The following is an 18,588-nucleotide window of genomic DNA, read 5'->3' on the forward strand; positions in this document are numbered from 1 at the left end:
GGAGGTGTGCCTGCTTCTCATAGCAGTCAGCAAGGTCCTAGGAGGAGGAGGAGGGAAGTGTCTTTGCTGGAAGAGGCCCCTTCTGCTGCAGAGGCAGGCTAGGAGCTGAGAGGGAACAAGGGCACAGAATGTACTGAGAGACCCTGACTCAAAATACAAGATGATGGTTCCACAGCGTTCAAGATGTTCTCTGGCCTCCACACAAACATGCAGGCACACACACGCATGCGCACGCACATACATGTACACACACATGCAAGCACACTCACACTCACACTCACAGAATTGGCGTTACTGGATACTACCTGCCTGAGGCAGCACAGCCATGAGGCCCAGTCAACAAGGAGGCAGGCAAGTGTCTGCACATGCACCGGGCACCAAACAATGTGCTATGGGGACACAGGTAACAAAAAGAGCAGGCCAGGCTTCAGGGAACTTCTGGGGACAGAGCGAGAAAACACAGCTGACGTGATGGCTCTGTGTGTGACAGATGAACAGACCAGCAAAACATCCATAAGCAGTCACAGCTGAAGGAGGGAGGGAATGGGGAGCCACAGGTCACACAGGGTCTCCCTGGGGTGGTGGTGACCACTGAGACTGAGCTCTGAGGGAAAAGAGAAGCCACAGGAAGTGGAGAGACTAGCACTGGCCCTGGAGCCCACCCCCACACCAACCCCCAGAGTAATTCTGGTAAAAGCCCCAAAGCTGGAGTCAGCCCACAGTTCAGGAGACCTCTGCAGAGGCTTGATGTTATTCCGAGTGGGAAGCCACACGAGAGCTTTCAGAAGGAAATGGCATGATCTGAGCCATGCCACAAACAGGTGACTACAATGCCAGGAGGAAGCTGGGTTATGGATCGACCGTCGAAGGAACTGGGCCATGAAGTTCTGTATCTTAACTGTGATGAGAGTTTATCAAATCTGTATATATGATAAGACTGCTAGACACACACACACACACACACACACACACACACACACACCCCAGGTCTAACTGGGGAAATCTAAACAAGTACTGTTGTGACAGAGTACATAGTTGGAGTGTACCCATGGTAACCATCAATCTCCTGATGCTGTAGTTATATATTAAAAATAGAGAAGAGGTTAGGGATTTAGCTCAGTGGTAGAGCACTTGCCTAGCAAGCACAAGGCCCTGGGTTTGGTCCTCAGCTCTGGAAAAAAAAAAAAATGGAAGAAAGCTGTCTGGGTGCTTGCCCAGCTTGTGGGAAGCTCTGGGTTCCATTTCCTGCACTAGGTATGGTAGCATATGCCTGTCACCCCCAGCTACACCATAAGTTTGAGGCCAGACAGCACTACATGAAATCCTGTCTCAAAAGAAAGTGGTTAGGGGGACATCAACTGAAGCCAATGAGGGCCTGTAGGATGGCTCAGTGGGTAAAGGCACTTGCAACCGAGCTGGACAACCCACATGGTGGAAGAAGAAAACCATCCCCACAAACTTCCCTCTGCCCTTCACAACCTCCACCTGTGTGCTGTGCTGTTTACCCAACACAGACACACACACAAATAAAGTCATAAAGAAAGAAAAAATAAGCCGGGCAGGGGTAGTGCACACCTTTAATCCCAGCACTCGGAAAGCAGAGACAGGTGGATCTCTGTGAGTTCGAGGCCAGCCTGGTCAACCAAGGCAACAAGAGAACCACTGTTATATATATAAAATGAGGGAAGCTGAGGGAAGGCACACAGGACTTCCCTGCAGTCTGTTCCACTCTCCTGTGAAACTGTCATTACTTAAAAATTAGGACCTTGAAAGCAGCAGCTTGCTAAGCTGCTACTTAAGGCTGAGATCGGAGGGGGACTGAAAGTCACAGAGGAACTACCAGGTGATGATTCCAAGCCATACCTACTGAAAGGGTTCACTGACAAGAGCAGAGAAACCAGGGACGGCCAGCTGGAACGCTCGCAGTGTAATGAGGTGGGGGGTCACCTGGCAGCCCACTCTGAGGAAATGTGTGGCAAGTTTTGTCTCAGCTGAACATATGCTCACTCTACCCCTATCTAGCAATTCTCCGCCCAACAGAAACTCAGACGCCCATGCAGACACGAGGCACAGGTGTGCCAACTAGAAAGCACCCCGTCACCTACCAACAGGGAAGAAATGCCTCACTTAGAACACAGCGATGTCACAGAGCACTGAGCAGCAGAGGACGGATGAGCCACAGCACACAGTGTGCACAAATCTCACAAACACGATGCTCAACTGAGGAAGCCAGTGGTGAGAAGGCCGAGTGTGAGCCCGTCAATATGGAGCCAGGCTGCTTAGTGACCATCTTGGGGGTGAGGGAGCAGAAGCGGAGAAGCGCAGCATGGGGCACTGCAGCAAGCAGAACTCCCGGCTCCCTCCCTTCCTTCCTGCTCCTCTACTTTTTGAACCAATCCAGCCACAATTTGGACCGCAGATTTCATTGCAATGGTTATTTCCTACTATGTCTGTGCCTGAAAATAATGATTTAAAGGAACGAGTCTCCACACTGTGTGCAAGCAGCATTCCGTTTCTCAACCCAGCCCCAGGGTTCTCCATCGCTGCCCACAACCTGAACTGAATATTCCGTGTATGGGATCTGCAATGGGGGCCATTCAGCAGCTGCCTGGCTTTCAACCCACTACATACCAGAAGCATACACAGAGCCAAGACAGACAAAAATGTGTGCCAACGCCACCTGGGGCTCCTGGGAAGGCAAAGCGCGTGTGCTTGAGAACCACTGGTCTAGATGCTTGCTTGCTGCACAGCATGTTCAGACTGCAGCACACGGCTGGGGAGCTGGCTGGGGACACGAGGACAGAACCCACCTACACAGGTGGGCAAGAGTGACTGCTGCCTGTAATCCTGGTGCTTACAAGACTGAGCCAGGGGATCGCAGGGCAAACTAGCTAGCCGATGCTGGTGAGCTCCGGGTTCAGTAAAGGACTCTGTCACATACATGAAAGTGAAGAACCACTGAGGAAGACCTCCACACGCACACCTATGTACATGCACACATAGACACATGGAAGCACATCATACAAACTAAATAGATAAATAAAATACCTACATTCACACACAACAGACGGGAGCTGCTCTCGAAGTGGCCAATTCCACACACAGAAGTCGAGAGCCCCACTCAGGAGACCTCTGCAGGCAGCGCCTACTTGGCACGCTGGAGGCTCGAATCAAAGTCTTCCGTCGGCTTTTCCGGTGTGGGCTGCATCTTCCTGAGCAGCTGCCCTGGGTGTGACTCAGCTCAGTCATCAGCCTATGGAGAGTTCCACCTCACACTGACACCGACCAGGGACCAGCCTCAGCAGAGCTGCCGAGGAGGGGACAGAGCAACAAGGGCCGAGGCCGAACTAGCCAGAAAGGGCTAGGGAAACAGCCAGTCTCCATCCAGCTCTACTTTAAACCAGCACGAACAAGAATGTTTATAACCTTTTTTTTTTTTTTTTTTAATTTTCTGGGCTTTGTTTTTGTTTTAAAATGTCTTATTATGTGGCTCAACTAGTCTGAAACTGGTGGTCCTCCTGCCTCTGTGTCCCATGTACTGGAATTACAGACACGTACTGCCAGACCCAGCTCTAACCACTGAGCATATCTGACACTGTAAGGGTAAGTTACATGGGAGCTGATGGTTTTGACAGGAGAGGATCTAAATAAAACAGGGTGAGGTGTGGGTGTGCAGGCAAGAGATGATCAAACTTCAACTATGGTGGGGGTGCAAGGACGGGAGAAGTCCAGAGAAGCAAAAACAAAAGTGAACAAAAGGGAATCAAGAAGACTCTTCAAGGGCTGGGGATATAGCCTGATAGCAGAGTGCTCGTCTAGAGTCCCCCAGTGAGGGGCTGGGGTGTGGCTCAGTGGTAGAGCACCTGCCTAGAATCCCCCAGTGAGGGGCTGGGGGTGGCTCAGTGGTAGAGCACCTGCCTAGAATCCCCCAGTGAGGGGCTGGGGGTGGCTCAGTGGTAAAGCACCTGCCTAGAACCCCCCAGTGAGGGGCTGGGGTGTGGCTCAGTGGTAGAGCACCTGCCTAGAATCCCCCAGTGAGGGGCTGGGGGTGGCTCAGTGGTAGAGCACCTGCCTAGAATCCCCCAGTGAGGGGCTGGGGTGTGGCTCAGTGGTAGAGCACTTGCCTAGAATCCCCCAGTGAGGGGCTGGGGTGTGGCTCAGTGGTAGAGCACCTGCCTAGAATCCCCCAGTGAGGGGCTGGGGTGTGGCTCAGTGGTAGAGCACCTGCCTAGAATCCCCCAGTGAGGAGCTGAGGGTAGAATGTTTGTCTAGTATATATAAGACTCCAGGTTGGAAACCTAACACAAAATAAATAAACAGAAAAATAAATAAATACCCTTCAAGACATGTTTAGCTGAAGACATCTAGCAGGAGTCACATGTGATTGCACACACCTGTACTCTAAGCACTCCAAAAGAGGATTTTAAGCTCAAGGCCAGCCTAGGCTACACAGTAAAACTCTGTCTAAAACCAAAGAAACAAACAAACAGATAAACTTCAACATCAAATTTCTAATCTTATATAACTATAGGGAGGAAAAAAAAGGCCTTTTAACCAAAACAAAGACTGTTTCAATTTCTAAGTATGGGTCTGGCAAGACAGCTCAGCCAATAAAGGTGCCTGCCACCAAACCTGACAGTGTGAGTTCAATCTCCAGAACACACGCGGGGGGAATCCAGAACTGACAGTCCCAAGCTCCAAGCTCTCCTCTGGCCTCCACACTCATGCCTGTGTGCACATGCACACATAAACACACAAATATGAATAAATGCAATACACTTCTAAATGTAAGTTATCTTCTCTAGGACCCAAGAAGAGTTACACTGATGTCCTAATTAAATGTGGTCCTTTTTCTAGACGTGACCACTGCTTACTCTGCATCATGCAGAGCAGTATGCTGCAGGTTTAAGCGTGTCCTTCATAGTCTGCAGCCTTGCAGGAGGCAGCTCTTCACTTAGGATGGGAAAACATCCTTTTTCTCTGTGGTACAATGCGTTTCCAGAAAATAAAATAAATCACATGCTATTTTTTACCCTAGAAATAAAAGTGCACACAGAAAAGAGCTCTCAGTAAGGCAGGCCTCCTTCCTGCTCCAGTGCAGCTGTCTACAGCTCTCTGGAAACGACGAGACACTGTGAAGCGCTGCACAGACCTGAGGCCAGAGTAGCACCTGCAAGTGACCTGCAATCTGTAATGGGCCATAACAGACACAAAAGTGCAGCTGAGTGCCACTTCGGATTTTATCCCTAAGATCTAAGAAAAAACAAGTTCAGATGCTCTGTGGGAGCTGCCACTTTCTCTGTTTTTATGGAGTCAGATATTAAAATATCCTTAGGCACTTCAAAAATTCAAATAAACAAAACCTCCTGGCCAGCAAGACAGTGCAATAATAGATAAAGACACCTGTTGTCAAGCCTAAGGCTCTAAGTTCAAGCCCCAGGCCCCACATGCGGAAGGAGCAGAACTGACTCCCAAAGTTGTTCCCTGACCTCCACATGTGTATCTCCCCACGCACATTAAATAAACGTAAAACAAACAAACTCAAGTTCAGTGCTGCCACACACTAATTTATAAATGCCATTTAGCATGTCACACCTTTCACCTTAGGTGGGAATGCAGAGTATTTCACAAAAATAAGTCAGAGATGTCCCTGAATAAATAGATGGTGCAAACCAGGAGAAGAATTCAGAATTAAGATCCCAGGTCCTCAAACTGCTCATGAGCTACATAAGCTGGGGCTGAGTCTGGAGCGAACTGAGAGGTACTTTAGCAAGCCAGACCGAAGGGAGGATGCCTCAGCATCAGAATAAACATTCAAAACGAGAAGCTTCTCCCAAGCAAAAGACAAGTGCTCCAAGCCCCCTGTTCTATACAGCTCCCAGGATACTCCTTGGTGACGAAACAGCCCACAATATGGGCATATGCTGGGACGCTACTGTAGTCTTTAAAATACTTTTGGGCCTGGCATGGTGGCACACACCTTTAATCCCAGCACTAGGGAGGCAGAGGCTGGGAGATCTCCAAAAGGGCAGCCTGGTCTACAGAGAGAGTTCCAGGCCAGCCTGGTCTACACAGTGAGACCCTGTCTCAAAGAAGAAAAAGAAGGGGAAGGCTGTGGAGGAGGAAGGAAGAGAAAGGAGGGGAAGAGGATAGAGGAGGAAGATGAGGAAGAAGGAAATGGAAGACAAGGTTAGAAAACAGGCGTGAGAACTATAAAGCAGAGTATCTTGTCATGGGTCGGAAATCCACCTCCCTTCTCTTTCCTGTGGTCTGTCCATCCATGTTCCCTACCACTCCGTTCTTGCCCCTTTCCAGACTGACTTCTGAAAGCACTTCACACACTGAGAAAACCACACTTTTTACCACAGAGAAACTGTCCACGCAGCTAGTTTACTAACATTCTCCGCTGCTTACTACTGATTTTTAAATGCTCTTTTGGATTTTTATAAAACATAAAGTGATCACGCTTATAGAACACCAGCAGCAGGAGGTGGAGGTAGAGGTGGAGGCAAGATGACCAAAAGTTCAAGGTCATCCTCGCTACAGAAAACCCTGTCCCCAAACACAATGCCGCACTCAATCATGCCCATATCCACCACTGAATTAATTATTCCTGATTATGTGTCCAAGACTTCACTACTAAAGATGATGCTAGGGGCTGGGGCAATGGCTCGGTGAGTAAGAGTACTTGATGTGCAAGCATGAGAACCCAGGACACACATAAGCAGCTAGGCATGGCCACACAAGCACCTGTAACCTCAGGGCTGTGGAGAGAGGGGATAAGAGGACCAGTGGTATTTGTAAGCCACCAGCCAAGCTCCTGGCCCAATGAGGAGACCTTGTCTCAAGAGAGTAAGGTAGACAGTGATAGAACAGGACACATGTCCTCCCCTGGGCATGCATCTCACACACACACACACACACACACACACACACACACACACACACATGCTCATTTGGGCTCATTAACACTATTGTACCAGCAAATTTTCTCAATACGCAGGAAACAATTCAAGTGCTTGTTTCTGAGAATTATTTTCCGTGTTTACCAATCACTTCCATAGCTGTCTTCAAGAGTCTCAAAGTACAGCATTACCATTAGCATCTATTTCAGTGGTTCTCAACCTATGGGTCACAACCCCTTTGAGGTCAAAGGATCTTTTCACTGGGATTACCTAAAACCATCAAGAAACACAGATATTTACATTAGGGTTCATAACAGTAGCAAATTTACAGTTGTGAAGTAGCAATGAAAATAATTTTATGGTTGGGGGTCAGCACAACATGAGGAACTGTATTAAAGGGCCACAGCATCAGGAAGGTTGAGAACCGCTGCTCTATTTGGTTACGTAGGTGTAAGAAATAACAGCCGGCTAACGATCCTGCCTAGTGGTAGCACAGCACCTGCCTAGAGCGGCCAAGGGCCTGGCTCCAACCTCCAGCACCACAGAGAGAAGTGAAAGAGAGCCAGGAACAGAGCTCATCTGGTAGCGGGCCTGCCTAGCACTCCTGAAGCCCTGGGTTTGATGTCCAGCGCTGGGCAGATCACAATGGTAGCCCTTGCCTGCAATCGAGGCACTCAGGAAATAAAGGGAGAAACACTGAGAGTTTAAAGGCATCCTCAGCTGCACAATGAGTTTGGGGTCAGTTACAGAACTCTTTCCCCGCAGAGACAAAACAAACATCTATTCCCCACTCCTGACAGAGAACCTATGACAAAGCAAAGTTCCACTCCACCAAAGTCCGACTTGGGGAATCAATGAATTTATTGGACTTACAGAGCATGGGTGAGGGGTTACTTACAGGAGCATAGGTGACCCAAAGCAGCCACCACCCAGTCTCACCCCAGAATGGACAAGGCACAAAGCTCCTGCCTTCCATTAGCCCTCTACACACTACACACTCTAGTCCCTCCCCAGACAAAGCCACAGGCAATAAGGACAAAATTACCAACAGCAAGCCACAAGGTGCAGGAGGGAATGGCTAAGATCAGGTGAAGTTCCAGTGACCCTCCCCACACCCCTCTAGTGAGAGAAGGTCACCAGGCCAGGCCTGGTGGGTCTCTGGTTGCTCTGATGAAGACAGAGGCCATTGTGCTTGAAGGATATTGCTCTACCTACCATACTGGACTCCGTGAGACAGGAAGAGAGGGAGGAAAGAAAGGGAGAGGGGGGGACGATATAACAGCCACCTACGGCCCTGTGTTTACATCACACTACTTTAATAACATAAATAAATCATAACTGTTCACTGAAATATTTAACCCACTATGGCCAGGCTTTGAGTGGTATGAAAGGAGAGACATCTCCCTTCCAGATATGAGAACGTGGTCCTGAGAAGATGCTGATTCTACACACCTCCCTTCTGCACCTAGATACTTCTGGGAAAAGGGATGGAAACCAGAGCCAGAGACTACAGCATGGGCTGCCAGCTCTGACCAAAGTGACCCTGGGTTCTATTTGCTCCTAAAGACAGAAACTGAGAAAGGGAGCTTAAGACATCTGAACTAAGCTTAAGACATCAGCCAGCAGCCTGGGTTCCTGCTTGGTGACACTTGATGCGGCGACATTCCTCAGCCAATTAGAATTCCTTTCGGCAGCAATGGGGGTGCCTGCAGCTGGAACTGCAGATGGGCTGTAGCCCCAATAGTCCATACTTAAGCCTTATTTTAAAACAATAAAGAGCCCCCACCCACCCCACCGCTGTTAACCCAGAAACGTAGAAATATTTCACTTTGTTTAAATATCTAAATGAATTAGGTCTGGTCTGGAGACACAACAGTAATTCTAACATTTGAGAAACAAGACACCCGATCTAAGGGGCTGCACTGTTTGTCTTTTGGGGTGCTTCCTTCAGGCTCCCCTTTGACTAGAGTGACCTTAGGGACTTCAGTGAGGGAGAGAGCGCTGGGCTACAAGCATGTGCAAACTGTGGCTTCTCTAAATAAAGCTCACCTACAAAACCTCTAACCAGCCAATGTGTAAACGGCTTCGTGAAGAAAACAGATCTTTTTTAATTCTACATTTGTTTCAAAGAATTTAACTTTCAACACTGTTTTGAAATTACAAAGAATTTGACCCATGAAAGAATCCTGAAAGTCAGGTTTTCTCAGCCAGAAAACCGAGAGCATTGTGAGGACAGACTTATTTTGCTGGGGTGCAGGCTGAGCCATAATACGGCCGTTTTAATTTTTAACCGGTGTCCCAAGTGCGTTGCACAAGTCCGCCTAGTTAACTGACCCTTGTACTAACGCTGAAACAGTATGGTGGTCATGGTGTCCCTTTCCTTTTCAGTCCTTGAGAAAAGACTGACAAGTAACAGCTTCTGTGGCTTCACTGAGCTCAGACGGTGAAAATCATGGAAGAAAAGGAAAATACCAATGATGGCTGCGAAACAGGGAGCACTGATATGTCTATCTGTCTGTCTGACTCCTCTTCCCACCCACCCCACCCCTCCCCACCCCCCCACACACACGCACGCACGCACGCACGCACGCACACGAATTTAAAAATTCTAACTTAGGGCCCCCACTATCCCAGTGTTGGGCCCCAGGAGGGGATTGGGGAGCAGAGACATCCTTGGTTGGCCAGGAAGTCTAGAGGAATCAGAAGCTCCAGGTTCAGTGAGAGACCCAGTCTCAAAAGATAAAGTGGAGACTGGCTGAAGAAAATACCAGACACTGACCTCTGACCTCCACACATACATATGCACACACACACATGAACTTGCCCACCTAAGGACAAATTTTGATGTGAATTCACAATTACTTAAAAATACAGATAGGAGCCAGGCAGTGGTGGCACACACCTTTAATCCCAGCACTCGGGAGGCAAAGGCAGGCTGATCTCTGTGGGTTTGAGGCCAATCTGGTCTACAGAGCTAGTTCCAGGACAGACAGGGCTGCTACACAGAGAAACCCTATCTCGAAAAAAAAGAAAAAAAGAAAAAAGGAAAATACAGATAGGAATAAAGTATATGAAAGTATATCCTGTGTACACAACTTTTCCTGTACCTAAAGTTTACCTTCCGGAAGTTGAGGAGGACCCTAAGGAAAGTGTACTTGCAAGTGAGGAGATGGCAGCTATAAGCTATCATACGGTCTCTCAAGCTAGCAGACATCACTCATCATATTACAGTGGTCAAAATATTTTACCATATTACTCCTGGCCTTGGACTCTCTCTCTGCTGGAGCAAACTGACAGTCAGCACTCCTGACGGCTCCCTTCGTCTTTATAAGATCCACCGCATCAATCAGGCGGCCAAACCATAAGTACTAGCGACTGTGACTACAGCTACTTCACTCCAACTCACACCATTCGAACGGAGAGACGCAGGCAGGGCCTTGCCGCACACCTACATCCACGTGAAAAACGGTCTCACGTGTCCAGACACAGCAAGCCAGACCAATTTCCTCCCTCTAATTGCAGTTATAATTTCTCTTCATGGGACACAGTCCTGGCTCTAAAAGGCAAGAAAATACAAGGAGGTGCAGGTGAGTTCAGGGTATAAAAGCAGGATTAGAGAGGTAGTTCAGTGGTAAGGGCAGAGGCTCAAGTTCAATTCCCACCACCCCCATAGCGGCTGGCAACTGTTAACTCCAGTCCCAGAGGATTCAACACCCGCTTCTGACCTTCCAGGGCTCCAGGCACGCTATGGCGCACATCCACACATGCGAGCAAAACCCTCGTACACATGAAATTACTAAATCTAAGAAGGAAAAACCACTTTAAAAGGATAAAAACAGACACAAAAAGGCTGAGACAACTGGTCAGCAGCAGAGACAAATCATAGTTTTTAAACAGTAGCACGGAACCTCGGAGTCCAGTCTCCACTTGTCCAAAGTACCGGGGTTCATGTGCGGACCCAAGTGTCCTAAGCAAGTACTAGGGTTCATGTGCAGACCCAAGTGTCCTAAGCAAGTACTAGGGTTCTTTGTGGACCTCACAGGAACACAAGTCTTACAACTCCCACTGATTTAGAAATCCAAAATTTCCAAAAAGGTTGCATTCTCTAGTGAACTCTAAGATGTCTACAAGATAATGCTCTCTAATAAGACTACTAGATTTTGCACATATTGATGCCCCTAAACCTCATGAAACAGTTCCTACTAAATAACACAAAGATATTCATTAAAATTATATTAAACACAGAAACTTGAAATTCTTTTCTACTTCGAAGAGCAGCGTTCCAAAGCATTCTGATGTATTACCCAACAATTTAAAGGGGGGGGGGGGTCCCAGGGGAAGAAAAAGAAAGCATAAATGTAATCAATGCACCAAATTAAGGCTTGACCCACATCAAACAGAAGTGCTACCCTTCAACACAGACTTCAGCGTCTCAGGGCTGAGAAGAGAAAGCCCGCACACAGGCCAACAGCCATGTGAAGTACGTGGGTAACCACATTGATGGATTGTGTAGGAGATCAAAGATGTTTATAATAAACAGGGCTGAAGTCTCATCAAAAAGAGGGAATGGAGACCCTGAACGGTAATTAATTGGCTGCACGTCATGAACTGCTAGTCTGACTGATCCAAGTGCCCTAATCTGACAGGCTCTGTTCCCCAAAGCCAACTGCAGACCCCAAAGTTCTCAAGGCTCGTTAGCCACTCCGGTGTCTGCACTGTTTGATGCTGTGTGGTGTTCACTGCAAGGTGACAACAGCCCTCCTTTTTTATTCTGTCTATGTATTCGGGCTTGTGTGTGTGCAGGTACACCCATACACGTGTGCATGCAGGCCAGAGGTCAACCTCGGGTGCTATTCCTCAGGAGCCATCGACTTGCTTTTTGGGACAGGGTGTCTCACCAGGACCTGGTGAGGCTCCAGCTACCATACGCGCCACATTTGTTTTCTAAGTGGGTGCTGGGGATCCAGCTCAAGTCCCCATGCTTGCTGGGCAAGCCCTTTCCTGACTGAGCCGTCTCCTCGGTCCCAATAGCTCTCATTTTTAAAAAGTCATTTTTTTCCCCAAATGCAAATACTAAGTAAATGCTGAAACTCCATAACAGGATTTAACTTCAGAGAGACTGCTACCCAACCATTCTCATGTCCTGTGACAGCACAAAGATGAGGCAAAGCCTACCTCATCGTCAACAAAATGGCTGGTTCCGAGCTTTTCACACAATGTCATCCCACATCGCCACCAACCCTCAATCCCAGGAGCACACTCACTGCTGCTCTCAGACCATTAACTAGTAACACCCATCCCCTGGTCCATCCCCATCAAAGGCCACCTAAGAACTCGGAAGCTTCCCAAGTCTTCAACGCTAAAATCAGCCCAGGAAGCCTCCCTTCCCAGCTGTCTAGGAACTGTTGACAGACACCTGACACAACCATGGTCATTAGGATTTCTAAGCCACTGATCTCATTTCTACTAAAACTCCCCAAGTCAGTCACTTTAACAGGAAGGCCAAAACCAGTGTGGATTATCACTAAAATCGAGCCCAGTGCCAGTGAGCAAACGTTCACAAGGATGACTGGCAAAGACAACTTTCTAAAAGTAACAGCCAACACCGGGACGTAGACAGCATCCACCGAGTGAGAGTCCCCTCCAGTCACCTGCTGCTTGTTCAGGGGCAAAGATGTCCAACAAGACCCAGGGTCTGGGTTCTACTTCAAAACATTATCTGACCCGACATCTTCAGAGAAAAATATCAGTCTTTTCTTAAGCAGAACACTCAACAGCTACAAACTTCCCAAGAATTTCCACCGTTGGGGGAGGACACCACCATGGTCACAGACCTTACCCAAAGGCTCAGTCCGACCACACTGCCTGAGAACAGAAAAATCCAGGGAAATCCCTGTAAGGCCTCAGACTTAACGCTGTATTTCCTTTTCTGAGCTGGAAAGCCCCAAAGCAGGCCCTACGCCAGCCCTGCCATCCAGCCTTAGGGATGGATTCAAACTGGTACGGTCTGCGGGAAAGGAGAGGGAGAAGGGAGGAGGAGACAGGGCAGTCAGTGGTTCAGACTCTGGGCCCACGAAGTGGGACAGCTATGACAGAGCTGGCTTCTCCCTGTATACAAACTATCCTGTTGCTGTCAGACCCACAGCAAGCTTGCGCTCACCCTTGAAGGTGGCACTACAGAGCACCGAGGAACCCCGAACATTCCTCTGAAGACTCGGAGTGCACAAGGAAGCACAGCTGGGGGGAAGGGGGGTGATCGCGCCACAACAGGGACTCAAGGATGTGGCATTGCGGGGGATGGTGGTGAAGGCATTGCAGAGGAGGTAGGAACCGAAGACTCGGACTCTGGAGTACTAAGTGGCCAGGCCTCAGGGAGAACGGAAGTGGACTAGACTGGAGAGGTCTGGACCATTGAAGAGGTGGGGGAAGTGAGAACAAGGCCGGGAGACAGACGTTTGGTCCCAGACAGGCTTGAGGAATTTGCGACTGAAGGGTGGAGGCTGTAAGACAGAAGCGAGGGGGCGGGACTGAAAGATAAGCGAGGGCGGGATCAGGCAGGGATGAGGGGCGGGGCTTGGGGCAGCGGAGGGGGCGGGGCCAAGAGGGGAGAAGGAAGCAAGAAAGAGGATGGAGATGGGGAGGGGGTGAAGCAGGCCAGAAGGGCGTGATTGTGAGGGTACCAGGAGGGAGAAGTGAGAAGGCAAACGACAAGTCAGGGGAGGCGAAGTAATGAGAAGCTACAGGGAAAAAGAGCAGACAGGTGGGAGGGTAGTGAGGGGCTAGAGGGGGGCAGCAGGTAGGAGGGCGGTGAGGGAAAAGACGGATGATGAAAATCTGAGGTGAGGGCGGAAAGAGCAAAAGGAGGTGCAGCGAGGGGGCGGGACCTACATGAAGTTGAAAGTAGGTGTGGGGCTGAGGGAGCTAGGCACAAGGCCTGGAGAAGAGCAGGGAGGGGGGCAGGTGTGGGACAGAGGGTCCCGGGGGCGGGGTCTCGAGAGGAGAACCCGAGGACGGGTGGGAGACCCCGAGGGGCGGGACCTCTATGCCTGAGGATAGGTGTAGGGCAGAAAGGAGAGCTAGGGGATGGTCCTGGAGAGGGGACCTAGGGGGCGGGACCTGATGCAGAGGGGTGAGGTTAGGGGCAGAGGCAGGCAGCAGGGGGCGGGGCCCGTAGGTGTGGGCAGACAGGGAGGAGTGAGGGGGAGGACCTGATGAAGAGGGAGGAGCCAGAGGCGGGACCTAGAGGATCAGGGAGGTGTGGGGGGGGGGTGTGAGTGGAACCTGACAGAAAGATGAACAGCAGAAAAAGCCAAAGCCACCTTCCTGGGCCTGCAGAGCAAGCAGGGGGCGGGGAAAAATGCAGAGGGAGGAGCCAGAGGGCGGGGCGCCAAGGCTACAAAGTAAAGGGGTGGAGCCTGTGCGGGGGAGGGGGTGGGAGTCTGCAGAACAGTCGAGGGCCGAGCCTGGTTAGGGGAGGGGGAGGGTCAGATTAATCGGGGGCGGGGCTTGATGCAGAGGGGGCGGGGCTGCCGCAGCAGGGGCGGGGCCTGATGCAGAGGGAGGGGACTGGGCGGCGGGGGCGGCGCCTGCAGAGCAGCCGGGGGGCGGGGCCGGGAGAGCGAGCGAGGGGCGCAAGCCGTGGGGGGTGCGGCGGTCCCGGGACAACGGCCGGTGCAGGGGGGGCGGGGTGGAGTGCGCGGGGTCCCTGGGACTGCCTGGGGGCGCGAGGGCCGCGGCCCCGTCGTGCCTACCTGTCAGACGGATCTTGATGCTGGAGCCGTTCCTACGCGTCCCGGGGTTCGACATCTCCCGCCAGCGGCCGGCCGGCCTCGGATCCAGTGCCGCCGCCCCCCAGCCCGGCCCGGCCCGGCCCCGCCGCCGCCTCAAGGTTACGGCCACGGGCTGGGCGCCGGGGTCCGAGCCGGGACGCCGAGTGACCGGCGCAGGCGTCGGGACGGGGGTCGCGGGCTGGAGCCGCAGGACCGAGCGCTCGGCTGCGCCGCCGCCCGGAGCCGCCCCTGGCCGGCCCAGCACGGAGCCGCCGCGCTCGCAGCCGGACGCCCGCCGCCCTCGCTGCTTCCGCCGCCGCCTCCCGAGCTGCGCGCGCCCGTTGCCGTGCCGGCCCGGCCCTGCGCGGCCCCGCGCTTGCGTGCGTGCGCGCGCCCGAGGAACACGGCGCTACGCCGACCGTGCTCGTCCCGAGCGAGCACGCGAGGGTTTAAGGAGCTGCAAGGCTTCTGCAGCCGGTGGGGATCCTTGAAACAGACATTCCGCCCCCCACCTCCCACCCACCCCACACACGCACACGCGGAACGAACTGATTTGCTTGTGCAACGACTCGGGGAATCGAATTATTTTTCCAGTGTTGGACTTTTCAAGGCTCCTGATGGACGCCAGAGGGTTGCGTGAAACCCCAAGCACCTTGCGCGCCTGCGCCCATGGGCACGCGGTATCATTTTTTGAGGAAATAGCGTTTAGATCCTACAAGTTCCAAGAGAAGACTTCCCGCAATGATCGAGTGTCGGGTGTGCTCTGTGCAACTGGTGTATTCGAATGACAAGGTGGCTAGACCCGCAGGAAATGAGGCATATGAACCAGCTAAACCAGAAGAGGGATGTAAACTGGAGAGGTGGTGGTTTTGCGGCTAGGGACCTGCATGCAATTGAACTAACCCAGAAAAGTAAGCAGTCGGGTATGCGATTCCCTGCCTTCAGATGAAACACACCCCCACCCCACCCCGCGCGCGCGCGCCCCCAAAGTGGCAGGCAGGTAAAAAAGTAAATGCTGTGCTTTCCCCAGCAAGCAAACCCATCTCTATGGTAACGCATTCTAGAGAGGAAATAAAATGTTCTTGAAAAGGCCGGGTATGTTTACCAAACTCACATATGACACGAACCTAATTCGTTTCATGGACAGATTCTTTTGGTGGCTTTAAGTGGTAGACCCGCTACTCACAGCACTTGGCCACCCTCTTTGGAGACACGGGCTCATCTGTAGCCCAAGCTGGCCTTGAACCTGTGGTCCTCCGACCTCAGCCGCCTGAGTGCTGGGATTACAGGCCTGTACCACAACCCACCTGGCCTTTCCCTGGTAGTTTCTATGACCCTGTGCAGCCCAGAGTTTTGAATAGTTGTAGTGAAATGTCTAAGAATAGGAGCAATGTATGAGCAACAGTCAAGCTCTGTCTCCATTTCTAAGCAGTTGTCACTGAGAGCAAGACCCTAGGTCAGAATAAATCCATTTAAGAGTCTTTGATGAGGGCTGGGAGGGTAGCTCCATTGGTAAGGTGTTCGTTGTACAAGCATGAGAAACAGAGTTTTGTGGGGGGTTTTAGATATTTATCTATATATGAATATTGTTTTGCATGCATGTTTATATGTGCATCAGAAGGTGCTAGATCTGGAACAGATGCTTGTGAGCTACCATGTAGATGCTGGAAACTGAATTCAGGTCCTCTGGAAGAGCAACAAGTGCTCTTTTTTTTATATATAATTTATTTAATTTTATTTTATGTGCATTAGTATTTTGCCTGTGTAAAGGTGTCAGATCCCCTAGAACAGGAGTTACAGACACTTGTGAGCTACCCTGTGGGTGCTGGGAGCTGAATCCAGGTCCCCTGGAAGAGCAGCCAGTGCTCTAACCACTGAGCCACCTCTCCAGCCCCACAACAAGTGCTGTTAACTGTAAGCATCTCTCCAGCCTCAAGGACAAGGTGTGAGGGTGAGTTTGAGTGATCCCAGCCCTGGAGAGGCAAAGACAGGAGGATCCCTGGGGCTTACAGGCCAGTCAGCCTCGATGAACTGGGGAGCCCCACGCCAGAGAGACTGTCACAAGAAAAAAAGGGGGGAGAGGGATAAGCTATTGAGTAAAACAGAGGTTTCTTTCTCTCTCTCTCCAGCTCCCCTCCCCACGGGCCTCCCTCTTTCTCTCACAGCTCTCTCTCCCCCCCCAGCCCCCTGCATCTTCTTCTTCCCTCCTTGCCTGTCTTTCTCTGTCTCCTCAACCTTACCTCCTTCCTCTCTCCTCTCTCCCCAGCCCCACCTCTGTGCACTTCCCTCCTTTCCCAGTCTCTCCCCACCCCCATGCCACCCCTCCCCAGCCTCAGCTCACAGGTGGTTTCTCCTTTTCTAGCTGTTCCTGACCCAGGAAGCTTGGATTCTTCCACCTTGTTTTCTACTGCCTAGGTGCCTGATTATCCCAAGCCCTGAGTCACAACTGTGCCTCCTGGAGGCTACTGGGGATCGTTCCCTCTGCTCACTACCCAGGAGCCAGCCCGGCTGTCTCTAGTTAGAGAATCCTACCAGTGTCCTGCCATACTCTGCTTCAGAGAGAAGGCTGTCCTCCCCGGAAGCTAGTGAACATCTCTGTTTGTTGGGCATGTGTCTCTGTATGCTGCTGCAATATGTACACACGCATCTGGAAGATATAGTCAGACATTCACTGGCTGTCTTTTCCAACCACACCCCACCTCAATTCTCAGACGGTCTCTCACTGAACCTGAAACTTAGTGATTCACCTCGATGAGCTGGCCAGCAAGCCCTAAAGTCCCTTATCTCTACCCTCCCTCCACAGGGATTCCAGATGTGGGCTGCCACACCAGTGTTTCCCGAAGGTGCCTGGAATCCAGCTCACATCCTCAGGCTTGCAGAGCAAGCAATCTGACTGAAGTATCTCCCCTTCCTTCTTGTCTTTGAGACAAGATCTCGTATAGCCCAGACTGGCCTAGAACTCAGGATGTAGCTGAGGGTGGCTTAAACTATTAATCTTCCTGCCTCCGTCTCCTGAGTGTGGGGAATACAAATATACATGACCAGGTCTGGCTTCGTGCACCGCTGGGCTCCGCATGCTAGGCAAGCTCCCTACCGATTGAGTCACATCCTCAGCCCCTTCCCTACCTTTTGTTGGTGGTGGTTTTGTTTTTTCAAGACAGAGTTTTCTCTGTGTGGCCCTGGCTGTCCTGGAACTCACTCTATAGACCAGGCTGACCTCGAACTCACAGAAATCTGCCTGCCTCTGCCTCCTTAGTGTTGGGATCAAAGGCGTGCGTCACCATCACCCAGCCCTTCCCTACATTTTTAGCAAGCTTGAACATGACTTTCAGCCCTAGACCAGGGTCTCCCATGACTCTTAACTAGTTTGCATTTCTTTCTCCTTAAGCAAAATAGGTCTAAAATGTATATTCCAAACTCCCATACTCAGTCCCATCACAGGAACATTGTCAGCTGGTCATCTCACTAACTGAGGTAACAGTTGGAGGCCAGCCGAGGCTACATGAGAGCCCCCTGGAAAACAAACAAAAGAGGTTTGGGAGATGGCTGGCATGGTAAAGTGCTTCCCACAGAACGAACGAACGAGGACTGAGTGCGAGCCAGACACGGGAGCACCTATCATCATCCCAGGCCCAGGGACGCAGACGAGAGGATCCCCGCGGCTTGCTGGCCAGCAGGCTAGCTCAGTCAGTGAGGCCCAGGTCAATGAAGGACCGGGCTTCAAAAACCAACGTGGGACCCTGCAAGACAGCTTCCATTCTGGATTTGAACCCTGGGGTCCACACTGTAGAACGAGAGAACCAACACCCACAAGCTGTCCTATGACCTCGGCTGATGCTCAGCTGACCCCTCAGCCCTTCGTTTATTTATCCTGTCCTTCCGATAGGCCTTTGGGACCTCTCTCTAAATGACTC

General features: G+C 51.1%; 1 protein-coding gene across 3 annotated transcripts in view; it reads right to left on the reverse strand.

The window, feature by feature from the left end:
- Nucleotides 1–14,805, reverse strand: part of Smurf1 (SMAD specific E3 ubiquitin protein ligase 1) — a 96,270-nt gene extending 81,465 nt beyond the window's left edge. For 2 of the 3 annotated variants that reach the window (XM_059248869.1, XM_059248867.1), the window contains exon 1: nt 14,657–14,804. In XM_059248869.1, coding sequence (XP_059104852.1) covers nt 14,657–14,711 — 55 coding nt within the window. In that variant the 5' untranslated portion in view covers nt 14,712–14,804. Of the gene's footprint in view, nt 1–14,656 lie in introns of all 3 variants that reach the window. The other variant, XM_059248868.1, reaches the window with a different exon arrangement.
- Nucleotides 14,806–18,588: the final 3,783 nt, after the last annotated feature.

The sequence above is a fragment of the Peromyscus eremicus genome, chromosome 23, assembly GCF_949786415.1.
Source record: "Peromyscus eremicus chromosome 23, PerEre_H2_v1, whole genome shotgun sequence".
Classification (NCBI taxonomy): Eukaryota; Metazoa; Chordata; class Mammalia; order Rodentia; family Cricetidae; genus Peromyscus; species Peromyscus eremicus.